General features: G+C 50.0%; 1 protein-coding gene across 2 annotated transcripts in view; it reads right to left on the bottom strand.

Annotated features, from left to right (window-relative positions):
* Positions 1-14,807, bottom strand: part of INTS10 (integrator complex subunit 10) — a 216,223-nt gene that overhangs the window by 62,121 nt on the left and 139,295 nt on the right. For both annotated transcript variants that reach the window (XM_086959984.1, XM_086959985.1), the window contains exon 12: positions 13,244-13,396. In XM_086959984.1, coding sequence (XP_086816110.1) covers positions 13,244-13,396 — 153 coding nt within the window. The remainder of the gene's footprint in view (positions 1-13,243; positions 13,397-14,807) is intronic.

The raw sequence follows: 14,807 nt of genomic DNA, 5'->3' as shown, positions 1-14,807 counted from the left end.
GTAGCATATGATGTTTTGCGTAGATGCGTCCAACGAGTAAACGTTATTGTTGGAGCAGTAAATAACAAACCGCTTCCATTTGTCCGCATAGCAGGCCCTGGTAGTTGGTCGCCTGGCCTCCTTGATGATGTCCATACACTCAGGAGGCAAGTTCAGGTATCCAAACTCTATGACCTCAGGAGCCAAATCGCAAGGTTCAGCTGTTGTGGATCTGGGTGCTGATTGTCGCCATGGCTCTGCGTGAGGAGGCTGGGAGTGAGGCGCAGCCGCTGGTGAGGCACCACTGAAAGTTCCAGGAACGTGGTGTACCAAGCCTGTCGGGCCCACGTTGGAGCAACCAGGATGAGTGTCATGGAGTGCTGTCGCAGTTTGCGCGCCACCAGAGGTATGAGGGGGGCTGGCGGAAAAGAGTACGCAAATCTGCCTGACCAGTTCATCCACATCGCATTGCCCTGAGACTGCGGGTGTGGGAACCTGGCGGCGAAGTTTGGGCATTTTGCGTTCTCACTTGTGGCGAACAGGTCGATGTCTGGATGACCCCACTGCTGGAAGTACGGATGGAGAACCGACGGGTGGATCTCCCACTCGTGCATCTGATGACTGTACCTGCTGAGCAGGTCCGCCATCTGGTTGTTGACACCTGGGAGATGCTCCGCCATGAGGAAGATGTTCCTCTGAATGGCCCACTTCCATATGCTCTGGGCTAAGTGAGACAGCTGCGGGGAGTGCGTGCCCCCCTGCTTCTGGATGTAATACATGGCGGTCATGTTGTCCGTCCGGACTAACACGACCTTGTTGCACAGGTGCAACTTGAATGCTCTCAGTGCCATGAAGATCGCCATGAGTTCCAACACATTGATAAGCATCCTCTGCTGTTGTGCTGTCCATAGTCCCAGCACCGTGTAATGGAGGACATGCGCTCCCCAACCCTGGAGAGATGCGTCCGTCGTTAGCACTATCTGTGGGACAGGCTCTTGGAACGGTCGGCCCCTGCAAAGGTTTTGTGGGTTCCACCAATGCAGAGAGTTGTAAGCACGACCGGTCACCAACACTAGGTCTTTCAGATGGCCATGAGCCTGGTTCCACTATAGGGCTAAGCATTCCTGGAGGGGTCGCATGTGCAGCCTCGCGTGCGGGACTATGAATATGCAGGATGCCATCATACCGATCAGTTGCATGAAAACCTGCGCTGGGAGGGATCGCTGAGGTTGGAACCCCCGGATGAGCGCTTGCATGCTGTTGACCCTGGCTGCGGCCGGCTGTGCCGTGGCCGACTGGGTGTTTATTGACGCCCCCAGGTACTGTTGCACATGGGCTGGCTGCAGGTGAGATTTTGCGTAGTTGAGAGAGAACCCTAGACTGTGAAGGAGGTGAATGGTCCGCGACATGTCGTGGCCGCACTGTATGGCAGACTTTGCCTGGACGAGCCAGTCGTCCAGGTAGGGATACACGTGAATACCTTCCCTGCGCAAGTGCGCTGCCACAGTTGCCAAGCACTTGGTGAAAACCCTGGGAGCGGTAGTGACCCCGAATGGCAGGACTTTGAATTGGTAATGCTGACCGTTGACTGTGAACCTGAGATACTTTTTGTGAATGGGAATGTGGAAATACGCATCCTTGAGGTCCAGGGTGGCTAGGAAGTCGCCCTGACGGAGCAGCGGCAGGACTTGTTGTGAAGTTAGCATGTGAAAGTGCTCCGAGAGGATGTATTGGTTGAGGGGTCTGAGGTCTAGAACGGGCCTTAGGGACCCGTCCTTTTTTGGAATCAAGAAGTACAGAGAGTACACCCCTGTACCCCGCTCTTCTACAGGCACCAGTTCTATGGCTCCTTTTTGCAGCATGGAGAGGACTTCTTGCTGCAATAAGTGCGAGTGCTCTGCGGACATAGGACGGTTTCTTGGGGGTATGTTGGGGGGGGGGTGGAGGTCAGTTCTAGACAATAGCCGTAACGGATAAGTTGTCTCACCCACCTGTCTGTTGTGATGTTTTCCCAGAGTGGCAGGAACTGCTGAAGTCTCCCCCCAACAGGTGTTAGATGGTCGGGGGGCAGTGACAAGAAGTCACTGTTTGTTGGGAGTGGAGGAGCTGGCGTTGTTATTGCCGCGGCCTCTCCCTTTGGCGCTGTTCCCACGGTATCCACCCCTGGTGTTTTTAGTGTATGCAGACTGCGTGTTGCCCTTGGCGTACTGGGAGTGCTGTAGAGCCTGTCCTCTTGTTGCTCCCCTGTTACCGGAGCGACAAAAGGAACTGCTCCGAAACTGCTGTGACTGGAGAGCCCCCATGGACTTTGCCGTCTCAGTGGCTTTTTTCATTTTTTCAAATGTTGTGTCAACATCGAGTCCAAAGAGGAAGTCCGGATTAACCGGCTGATTGAGAAGAGTAGTTTGGATCTCGGGTTTAAACCCAGAGATGCGCAGCCATGCGTGGCGTCGCAGCATCACGCTAGTATTGATTGCCCTTGCTGCAGTGTCCGCTGCGTCCAGTGCGCACTTGATGGACGCATTGGAGATCAGTTTACCCTCTTGTATAACCATTTCCGCAGCCTCTCTGTACATATCAGGCATGTGCTGCATTAATTGTTCTAGGGTGTCGTAGTGCGCCCTGTCGTACCTAGCCAACAGGGCCTGTGTATTGGCTATTCTCCAAGTGTTAGCGGCCTGCGCTGCCACCCGCTTCCCAGACGCCTCAAAGATTTTGGACTCTTTGTCCGGAGGGGGAGCGTCTCCCGTTGATTGAGAGTTAGCCCTTTTGCGCGCGTTAGCCACCACAAGGGAGTCCAAGGGGAGCTGTCCTTTGATGTAGGTGGGGTCCACTGGAGCAGGCCTGTATTTCTTGTCGATCCGTGGATTGATAACCCTGGCTTTTGTTGGCTCCTTGAAAATGGCCGTGGCATGTTTGAGGACCCCCTTAAGCATGGGCAGAGTCTTGGTGGAGCGTTCAGATGTGGAGAAGGTGTCGAATAAGAAGTCTTCATCCACTCGTTCAGCATGCATTTCGACGTCATGATTGAGGGCTGCGCGCTCTATCAATGCATTGAACGCTGCAGTGTCCTAAGTTGGAGATTGTTTGACATTGTAGGACTGAGAGTCTGGGGCGGTATGGGGGTCATCAGGGTCATCGCCTTGATCCGCCGCCCCTGACCATTGATTTGAGACATCCTGATCAGTGTCAGTATTGTAAGAGAAGCCCATTTGGCTATAGTCCGCAGTTAAGTCTTCCTCACTTTGTGTTGGAGAATGAACAGTATGGTGCGAGTAGTCCTGAAGAGGTTCAACAAGAACCGGAGAGGTGCCGGAGGCCATCTTCTTTTTGAGGGGAATTTTGTAACCCTCCAAAGGATGTTCAGGCGTGATTTTCCGCTTGTGGACGGTAAGCCTGCCCGACTCCGAGTCAATAAACAGTTTCGTTCGGTTGTCGTAAGAAGGCTCATGATAGACGACCTGTGTATGCGAGGACACCTTCGCCACCTTGGAGGCCTCTTGAGTCTTTGGACGGGCAGTGGGCGGAAGGCCAAACTTAAGTGGCGTCGATTCAGCCTGCTTTGAACCGGAAACGCCGGCATCGTGTTTCTTCGACGCCTGAGTAGGCCGCTCGCCTGAGCGCGTCGAATCGACCTCCTTGCGCGGTGCGCCTCCGTCTTTGGGCGTCGACGATAATTTCGGTGCGTCCTTGGCCGTGGCTTCGACCCTTTTCGCCAGCCCAGCCTTGTGTCCCGAGAGGGGTGGCTGGAGACCTTTCCCGAGCGGAAGTCCCTTGCCCTTCTCGCTATGCTTGGTAGTGGACGCAGGCACCGGCGCAGAGGCCTTCGAGGCGACGGTCTTGGTGGCAGAGCCCTGCTTCGGAGTCCCACTCTTGCTCCGACGGGCATCTTCGGCGTCGAAGGATCGACGACAACCTTCGAGGCGTGCGTCGACGTCGAACCGACCATCATTTTGAGTAGTTTCGGTTTCGATTTCGTCTCTGTCTGTTTCGGTTTCAGTTTCACGGAATCGACCGATGGCTCCTTTAAAAGGGTCTTAGCCTGGCTATGTCGCGGGGCTGTAGACCGAAAGGATGGATCTTGGCTAAGGCCTTTCGGCGATGCCTCGACCGGAGCCGGAGCGGGCTGAATGTCAATGATAGGCCCTGGAAATGCGGGCGGACTCGGTTCACCACCGGAGTCGTCATCAACGGCCGCAAGGGCCTGATCGTCGTCCCCTACCTTGACGACATCCTGGTCGTGGCCGAACTCCTCGTCTGGCTCGTCCACTTCGAAATTGGAGTCTTGCTCCGACGCCGGTTCCGACATTTCTTCGGGAACGTCATCTTCCGCCTCATCCTCATCTTGGAAGTGTTCCTCGTCCCCGGCATCGAAGATGTTTGCAGGCGCTGGAGCCGACTGTTGGGCCGACTGCCTCGCCGCGCATCGAAGTTTAATAGTCTTCTTTGATCGGAACCTCGAGCAGGCGAAACATTTTGACTCGTCGTGGTCGGGGGACAAACAGGTGTTGCACACTGGGTGCACATCTAAGTTCGAATATTTTGAATTACACACAGGACACCGCTTAAACGGGGTCCGTTCCATCGTCGATGTAGTCTGGGCCTGAGTCGTCGAGAGAATCTTTTTCCGACGCCGATCGAAGAACCGAAAGGGCCAGGCACCGATCGATACAATACCGACGCTAAGAAGGCCTTTTGGCCTTAGGAACAGAAAGAGTACAAGTTAAGTAACTGGAGTAAGAGATTAGACATCCGAACCCAATGGCGGAAAAAAACAATCTGGGGATGGAGAGGATGCCCATGCGCACTGTAGTCCAGGGGAGGAGCCACCTATCTCGTGATACTTCGAAGACTCTTCCAGGACAACAATGTGCAATCATCCGGACCCAACACTAGGCGGCGATCTATGCACAGATATGAATTCAGCCGCCCTCATGCCTCGAACATAACTTTTATTGAAAACGCCAGTCTCTCTATTTCTCTGCACTCTGGTGAAACTAAGTATGCACGATTGACTGAGTGAAATAACCGTCTATTGTTTTTACACGACTCTAGAGATACACTTTTTATTCTGAGGGAGCAAAGTTGTCATGTTTATGCGGTTGTCAGACACTAATCCCTTCTTGTCTAATCAGGAAAGTTAACTCTTTCCTGAACATTCGAGAAAGTTTCTAGTGACCTCTGAGCTAGCTGGCAAAACTAATTAAGTCTAATATAGTCAGTAGAGACCTAGATGACCTCAGTCCTACGTCTACACTGCTGTTTATATTATTCCAATGCGCAGAGCCTATTGGGAATATAGGAACTACACTACAAGAGAATCTCAAGCTGCTACCTACAAAAGGTGCCAGTAGGTTGTTCTAGTTAGGACCAGGTTTCCATAGAAAAAGTGTTTTTTGACTTGCCTATATCTTTGGCGCCAGTTGAGGAATCTTCACAAAATTTTCTAAAAAAAAGTGTGCCAGTAATTCTAGTTGATTAACAACCACAGGGGCTGTCCACAAACCCCGAACCCGGGATAAATACTAGTTATATCAAACAAAAGGCTCAGGGGAAAAGGAAAATTGTTAAAACATTGGAAGAGTATCCATTATGATAGTCAGAGAAGCCCAGTAGTATCAAAATTATACATTTTTTTTTTTGTGTCAATTTTTTATTGGAGTTAGTTTAGACATACAAATAATCTCATGCAAGAAAAACGCTGGTATACAAAAAAAGCAATACACTGCTTCATGCACGTGGAAACGAGCTGGCGTTTTGAACTGAATATGCGCCCAAAAACGATGTGTGGGTGAATACATTTCTATATCACCACTGCGGTCATTAGGTGGCCATCCTAAGGTCCTTGACGATTCCTACAATACGCTATCAAGTAGCAAGGCTTCACCGTGCAGTGATTCATTTTAGTGAGATATTGAATATCGATGCTGCAGGACCTGAATGTTCTATCGGTCTATGCCTCATATATTTTAAAATAGAAGATCTCTTGTTCAAGAATACCTTTTGAGTCCTGAAGATGACCGCTAAATAACGTATCGGCGAAACGCCGTCAACGCTTTTCTGTGGCTTAAGTTATTATAAGGACACAGTATTTATGTTTATGGTGTTCCTTTTTCTGTTTTGTGATATGTATTGTTGTTGCCACTTGTCTGGTTTATATGTATTGCTTTTTTTGTATACCAGCGTTTTTCTTGCATGAGATTATGTGTATGTCTAAACTAAAACTTTTTCAATTGGTAAAATAAATAAATGTATAATTTTGATACTACTGGGCTTCACTGACTATCATAATGGGCGGGATACCCGGGCGCTCGTCAGATTGATTGCTAATTTGCCGCGCAAGCGGGTGTCAGACGCATTTTGCTGCTAGTTCTGTGATGTGAAGTACTTTTTAACTTGTGTCATTTTAAAACAGATTTAAGTGTTTTTACCTGCATAGTCGCGCTACTCCCCGGTCCACCGCAGCAACTACATGCTGATTGCGTGGAGGGAGCTACAGCGCTTGCACTTCCGGTTTGTCCCAGTTGGGCAGCCATACTACCAATCAGGACGGTCTAGTCTCTCCCCACCTCCCGGACTACAAAAGGGCGGGATACCCGGGCGCTCGTCAGATTGATTGCTAATTTGCCGCGCAAGCGGGTGTCAGACGCATTTTGCTGCTAGTTCTGTGATGTGAAGTACTTTTTAACTTGTGTCATTTTAAAACAGATTTAATTGTTTTTACCTGCATAGTCGCGCTACTCCCCGGTCCACCGCAGCAACTACATGCTGATTGCGTGGAGGGAGCTACAGCCTTGCACTTCCGGTTTGTCCCAGTTGGGCAGCCATACTACCAATCAGGACGGTCTAGTCTCACCCCACCTCCTAATCTATTTAGGGTGTAACTTTACGCGCAGCGGTGACGCGCAGTGGTAGCGCCTTGAGCGCGCCGAAGAGGCGCCAAAGAGAAGCCAGTCTGCGCCAGTCCGCGTCCAGACGCTCCCGGCTTCTGGCTCGGCACAATGGTAGGACGCCGTATTTGTTATAATGCCCCTTTCCTGCATTCTTTACGACCTCGAGTTGACTCACGTTGTTTACATTCGGTTCTCCCGATCAATAGTTGTGCCGGCTGTAAAACATGTCATTGGCGTGTAGCCGCGACTCCAGCCACACACGTTTTTACGCACAATAAAAACATGTATCTTCTTAACTGCCGGTCTCTGCCCAAACACCACACGGAACTGGCGTTATTGATCGAGGAACTCAATCCTGAGGCCCTCTTTTTAACTGAGACTTGGCTCCAGGTACAAAATGATCCAGCAGTAGCATGGGCTATCCCCCAGGGCTATACCATCAAACGACAGGATCGCCAGTCGGGTAGGGGTGGAGGGCTGGCAATCATATATAGAGATACCTATACATGTCGTGTCACCTCCTCTACCACGTCAGCCTGTGAGAGCCTATGCTACGCACTTCAATTTTCTCCTACTTGTACTTTCTCCGGTATTTTAGTTTATCGACCACCTGGCCCACTTGGCAATTTCGTCACTGATATGACGGACTTGGCAGCTAACCTGGTGGTCACCGGATCTAATCTCACCCTGCTAGGCGACTTAAACTTGCATCTTGATGATCCTTTGGATGGCGCCGCCAATAGCCTCTGCTCAAATCTTCAGGCATGTGGCCTATCTCAAAAGGGGTTCCTTGTAACACACAACAAAGGACACCTCTTGGACCATGTCTATAGCAACCTTGACACTCTTTTGGCCAAAGCCCCGATTCCTCTACCTTGGACCGACCATTTTTTAATCCCCCTTACCTGGCCTATAGGCACCCCCCCCTACACCACAAACCCATGAGAAATATTGGGGTAGGAAGTGGAGCTCCTTATCGCCCCTTAAATGGGAACAAGCCCTCTTTAAAAATCCACCTCCAAAAACGAGCAACTCCAATATGGCAGCCCTCAACTTTGACAATTGGATCTCTGAGACTCTTGACCAAGTTCTTCCGAAAAGCTCTCGGCAAGCTATAAAAAGACCTAAAGTGGCTCCTTGGTATTCTCCCTCTCTCAGAACTTTGAAACAAGGATGCCGCAAAGCGGAGAGAGCCTGGAGGAAAGATCGCTCTCAGATGAAGGGTTCAGAGTACAGGACCACAATTAGGCACTATAAAAATCAAATAAAAATCGCCCAAGCAGAGTTCTATGGAACTAAAATCACTCAGGCAGTGAATGCTCCTAGAGAAATGATTAAGATCGTAAAATCTCTAATCTCTCCTCCCCCGGAGCTTCCAGCTGCGGATGGTGCGCAGGCTCGTTGTGATAATCTTGCCACTTTTTTCTCTCAAAAAATCCAAACAATATACTCCCTGTTTCCAACAGGGGGGAATGACCTGGGTCTGACTTTTATGTCAGATTTCGACCTACCTTTGTCCTGTTCACTGGCCACCCTTCCCCTCCTGGATCTTGTTTCTTTGGATACATTGGTCCACAAAGTTACCTCTGGATCCCCGAACGACCCGGCCCCCCCACAGGCCCTAGTTAAAGTGATGGACACTATTGGCCCGCACATTTTAGACGTCCTTAACACCTCCATCTCCTCCAACTCTGTCCCAGCCCCATGGAAGTGTGCGATGGTTAGGGCCCTGTTAAAGAAACCAAATCTGGACCAGAATGACCTGTCCAATTTTCGTCCAATATCCTTACTCCCTTGGATGAGTAAATTGGTGGAAAGACATGTCAACAAGGTCTTGGTGGACTATCTGGAGTCTAACAGCCTACTGCGTGTTTCTCAGACGGGGTTCCGTCCTCAGCATGGTACTGAGACGGCCCTTCTGGCAGTAACGGAGGCAGCCAGAGCCATAATGGACCAGGGAGGAAAAACAGCCATTATTTTGCTCGATCTAAGTGCCGCGTTCGACACAGTTAACCATGCCACACTATTACATCGTCTGAAGAACATGGGTGTGTCGGGCGCGGCCCTTGCATGGCTGACCTCCTTCCTGGACGAGCGATCCTTTCGGGTGTTCGAGGGTGAGGGGGTTTCATCAAAGCATCCGCTTAGGTGTGGTGTGCCTCAGGGTTCCTCCCTGAGCCCCACCCTTTTTAACATTTATATGCAGCCGCTAGAAGGGATAGTCCACCCGTTCGGTGTGCGTATTATTACATACGCTGACGACACCCAACTGGTGGTCTCCCTGGACCACGCGGAGGGCTCCTCTAACAACTTAGGCCCCTGTCTAGAGGCGGTTGCTAAGTGGATGCACTCTTCCCACCTTAAGCTTAATGGGGAGAAAACCGAGATCATGTTATTGGGCAACTCTCCTCTGACCAACTTAATTTCCATCTGGCCCTCATGTCTCGGTGTCCCCCCTCCCCCTAAGCCCCTGATAAAAAGCTTGGGAATTTGGCTCGATAAAGCACTGGACTTCTCAGCTCAAGCCAGCAAAACTGCCTCCACCTGCGTTGGGCTGATGAAAATGCTCCGCAAAGTGCTCCCTTTGCTCCCAATCCAGGCGAGGAGGGTGATGGTGCAGGCCCTTGTACTCTCCCGCTTGGATTATGGAAATGTGTTCTATCTGGGAGCCCCTGCGGCAGTGGTCAACAGGCTCCAGGTCACCCAAAACTGTGCCGCACGATTGCTGTTTAACATCCCTCGCTGGCAGTCCGCCAGGAAGGCGCTAAAAGATCTCCACTGGCTCCCGGTGGCTGCCCGAGCACAGTTTAAAGCCATGTGTATTCTACATAAATCTCTTCATCGAACAGGCCCGGCCATTCTACATCCTCTAGCGTCACTCTACACCCCTTCCAGAGCTCTTCGCTCTGGAACACTGTATCTGGCAACTTCGTCCAGAGTCAAGAGGGCCAGATGGGGCGGCCGCTCTTTCAGCCATACAGCGACAAGGCTCTGGAACTCTCTGCCTGTGACCCTGAGAGAAGACAGTAACTTACAGTCCTTCAGGAAGGCCTTAAAGACCTACCTGTTTGCAAAAGCGTACTAACTACCCGTAGGTCCGACACAGTAATCAGTCTAAAGCGCTGCGAGGCCTCCGGGTAGTTATGCGCTATAGAAATGTAATTTTTCATTTCATTTCATAATGGATACTCTTCCAATGTTTTAACAATTTTCCTTTTCCCCTGAGCCTTTTGTTTGATATAACTAGTAATTCTAGTTGGGCGTTGAATGATTCATCAAGCGGGGTCTGACAAAAAGGGGCAGGGTTAAAAAAAAAAATTAAGTTTCCCATTTTAATTCTCATTGGAGCTTTGAACACTACTACAGCCCTAACCGCTGTACGTAATTACTAAACATCTGACAGAAAGGTACGTTTGGTTATGCTGATCACGCTTTCAGTTATTTGGTGTAAATATGTTCAGTAGTTTGTTAGAAATTAAATAAAATCCAAATTTGCATATCTACGATCACAGCTAATTCACAAATACCAACAAGCTTGTGCAGAAATCTGCACAGCTCTGATTGGCTGTCAACACTTCAACCAGGAAGTGTTGGTAGCAGGGGCGGCTTTTGACATTTGAAAGTGGTGAGGCGTAAGACAATTGTTGTACTTCACTGAGTAGCAAGCGAGCCTGAAGCACCTACGAGGGGTTGTCCCCCCAGAGAAATTGTTGACACCCCCACGACCCTATGAAGGAGCTGCCACTGGTTGGTAGCCATCTTGGGACTATGCTTCAGTCGAGTCTCCTGAAGAAAACGTGATAAAAAAAGAAGAGGGCAGGGTAGGAATACCTTAACACTCAAGCCTTAGTCTTGGGGTCCCAGGGGACACCAGCAAAGCAAAAATGCATTCTTTTTTTAAAGTATTCCACGGATTGGCAAAATTCACGGCAAAAAAATTTAAAACACAAGTGCAGTCTCCCACCTTTGTTCTGAAATGTGCCCCGTGGTGGGCCCAGACAGGGGCATTTGTTTTTTAAAAAGGAGGAGGGTGCATGGGGGCCCCCTCCTAAGGTTTACTGTGCCCCGGGGACCACCATCTCCCTGGGGTTTTTTACTAAATAATAGAGAGGGACCACGCGGACCACCCTCCTGAGCTTCTAAGGAACCTCGAGGACCACCTCCCCAGGGCTTTGTTTTAAATCATTGAGGGGAGCCACAGGGATCCCCTCTTGGGTTTTAACCCCTTCGCTCCGGGGGTTATTCCCCTACTGTGCTGGGTGGAGGGGGCACGCACAGCGCCCGCATGCTCATGACGAGCTGAGCTCGTCATGAGCTACAGTGCTCCTGTGCTCATTATGAGCTCAGCTCGTCACAGGTGCATTGGCTCCGTGGAACGTTCAGCACAGCGGGGGAATTCTCCCCGCACCCGAGCGTTCCACTGGCCATGACTAGCTGAGCTCGTCATGAGCACCGGAGAACCGTGGCTCATGACGAGCTCAGCTCGTCATGAGCATGGAAGGGGATAAAGAAGCCCAGAGATCATCACCTCCCCAGGGACAAAAATGATTTGCGGAGGCGTACAGACTCCACAGACCCTGGAGACACCACCTGCCCGGCTCCTAAAGAGTCAATAATACTGGGAGGGGGACAGCGAGGTACCCCTCCCGGGCCATATATGGCCCGGAAACCACCATCTCCCCGGGGCCAGCCTGTGCTCAGAGTAGGAAGGAGGGGGCTGCGCGGCTCCCCTCCAGGAGCAATACATGGCCCGGGGAACTGCCACCCCCCCCAGGGCCGGCTCCTGCTATGTCCCAGGGTGCCCACCTTCTGCACATATCTGTTTGCTCTGGCTTGTACGGAGCTTTGACAGCTTCCGCCAAGTAAGAGCAAACACTAACTCTGCTCTCAGCAAGCGACATCTGTGAAACTGCTCCCACTTGCTGAGAGCGAAGTTTTCGTTTGCTTCCCTGCCTGCTGTCAAACAGGCAGGGAAACAGATGAAAGGATTGCTCTCACAGACAGGGAGCTAGATGTTTAGCGTATTCTGGAGATGAAATCTTGTATTATCACATGCTGAACATCTGAGCACCTTCTCACAGTTCAATGAGGGAAAAAGAGACACCATGATACGACACCCTTAACGAGTGGGTGAGTAGACAACTAAGAACTAAAACCATGTATCAGAGATTTTATATAAAAGTACCTTCTAACAAGACATCCTAGGAAAGAAAGACTGACTATGGCGAAATAAAACCAAATGTCACAGGCTAAACATCCAAGCACCTTCCCAAAAGTCATCTGAGGGAGTAAAGACACCGAGGCACCCTCGAGATGTGTACACTGACCACGACATAATAAAACCACATGTCACATGTTGAAAATGCACGAACAGTCTTGCAATTCAACGGCGGAAAGAAGCCTCCATGACAAACGGTACCTTCGGCATATATGGGCGTCACATGTTTAACCTCTGAGCATTCTAGTCGGTCATTTGAAGGAAGAAAGCAAATCTGTGACACCCAGGACGTGTATATGAACAACAAAAAAACAAGTGTCACAAGATAAACATGAGTACATTTCTATTCAAACCTTTACAAAGAAAAACGACTTCAACAAAAATCGCAAACACTTTACACAGCTAATGGTTTTGAAATAGCGAGGTTACCTATGGTGTGTAATGTGAAGCATCAATGTACGAAGATGCAACGGGGGACGCAAAACTAGACCGAAACAAATGCTACGAAGCACAGTGAAGCTTTCAGTGCCTTGAGACCCTCATGGGTGGTTAGACGTGGTTTATAAATCCCTATTGACTGATTTATTTACAAACTGGTTCGGTAAGCGAACATGACCGAAGGGTTTGTCTCTTGAGGGTGTTTTCTCTGCATGATTTAACTTGTCTGCTCAGTTCAGGCTCTAACTGGTCAGGAAGAAGGAGTCAGAACTGCCCCAGATTAAGGGAATACATTTTTAACTGTTAAACTTTAGCCTATCATTTGACTGAACCAAATACTGAAATAAAGTCTCAATAAAGACATAACACCGATTGGACAAGACAATTATTGAGAGTTATTTGTGTGTTACCTGTTAGTAAGCTTCCATACTGCACCAACTTCCAAGATAAGCCTTGATGCTTTGACCATGCTATCCCTGAAAGACCAGCCCTACGGAGGAGGCACCTGACAGTCCAGGCAGCTCGCAGTATCATCTGGTTCTGAGGTTCCAAGGACGTCACCAAAAATGTCACAAGTTATTGCAGAGCTCTCTGTCCCTAAAGCACTGCCCTGACTAGAGGCCACCCCTGCCGGCTTACACCATTCCAAGCATGGCGGTGCCACCAGAGCTGTGCCAGCCACCTTCGTCTCTGTCGGCTCCAAAGGTTCACTTACTCTGTATTCGCCGAGAGCGAAGTGGCAGGTCGCCAGCTGAATGAGGGCCCGATGCTGCTCCAACGAGACCTGCCCAAGGATCTGCAGCGGAGCGTGCGCGCCCTGGAGAGCTGTCAGGATGTGGAGACTGGAGACCGCCTTCTTGTACTGCCCCTGAAAGAAAGAGGGTAGAACTGGAGAAGGTATGAAGAGCAGAGCAGATTCAACTGCCATTCGCAGACCAGTGGAACTGGAAGAAACACAGCAAGCTCCTCTCTGAGCCAAACATCCCAAGCGAGGGACAAAAGGAAAGAAAAATATATTATTCAGCACAAAAGGTTTAGAAGGGCGGAAACTTAGCATTTATAATTGACATGTAACTTAAGCCCAGAATCGACATCTGCTGGACAAACAAGAAACAAAGATTTCATTGCAAGGCCTACCGCTGCAGACGAGGGCCTATTTGGTGGCATAGGAGGGGTGTACCACGACCTATGAGATGTCCAGTCCGATTCCCTATGTATGTCTCTAAAGAGGACCGATGGGACTCTAAAACCCTTGTCGGGACGCCTGCCATATCCTTTACAGAACTTCAGGGCACTCGTCTCCTCTGCGGGGCTGCTGCATCTGTCCTGGGACTCCAGGGCACTCCGCTTCCGTTGTAAGTGTGCACCTTTAATGGGACTCCAGGGCACTCGTCTCCTCTGCGGGGCTGCTGCATCTGTCATGGGGCTCCAGGGCACTCCGCTTCCCTGTTGTAAGTGTGCACCTTTAATGGGACTGCAGGGCATTAATTCTTCTTCTATATAAGACAACAGAACCTTTAAGAGTACTCTAGGGTACTCATGTGCAGTGCTGTGGTAACTTTAATGGTAATCTAGGGTACGACCCCTCGTCTTTTCAGGACTATGGTACCTTTACTAATAGTCTAGGGTACTCCTGTGCTGGACTGCAGTACCTTTAATGATACTCTAGGGTACTTTCCTCTTCTCTGCAGGGCTGCTGTACCTGGTACCTTTAATGTTACTCTAGGGTACGACCCCTCGTCTTTTCAGGACTATGGTACCTTTACTAATAGTCTAGGGTACTCCTGTGCTGGACCGCAGTACCTTTAATGATACTCTAAGGTACTTTCCTCTTCTCTGCAGGGCTGCTGCACCTGGTACCTTTAATGTTACTCTAGGGTACGACCACTCGTCTTTTCAGGACTATGGTACCTTTTCTAATAGTCTAGGGTACTCCTATGCAGGGCTGCAGTGAAATGAAATGAAATTTAGGTTTTATATAGCGCATGGCTGCCCGTGAGCGTCCCAGCGCTGAGATTGCAGAACCTATGGGGGTGGAAGCCGGAGGTAGGGAGGAAAGTTATTGCGGAAAGAGATGCGTTTTAAGAAGCTTCCGAAATTTCAAATGATTGGTCTCGGAACGAAGATGAGATGGTAGAGCGTTCCAGGTGGTAGCCGCTGTAACCGAGAAGCAACGTCCTCCAGTTCGGGCTTTTCTGGTTCTGTGGACTGTGGCCAGATGACCTTGGGCTGAGCGAAGGGGCCTGTTGGGTCTATATGGGAAGATCATAGTTTTTAGC

This window comes from Lissotriton vulgaris, chromosome 3_1 (genome assembly GCF_964263255.1).
Source record: "Lissotriton vulgaris chromosome 3_1, aLisVul1.2, whole genome shotgun sequence".
Taxonomy (NCBI): Eukaryota; Metazoa; Chordata; class Amphibia; order Caudata; family Salamandridae; genus Lissotriton; species Lissotriton vulgaris.
The sequence above is the reverse complement of the archived record's forward strand: the minus strand, read 5'-3'. Positions and strand labels throughout refer to the sequence as shown.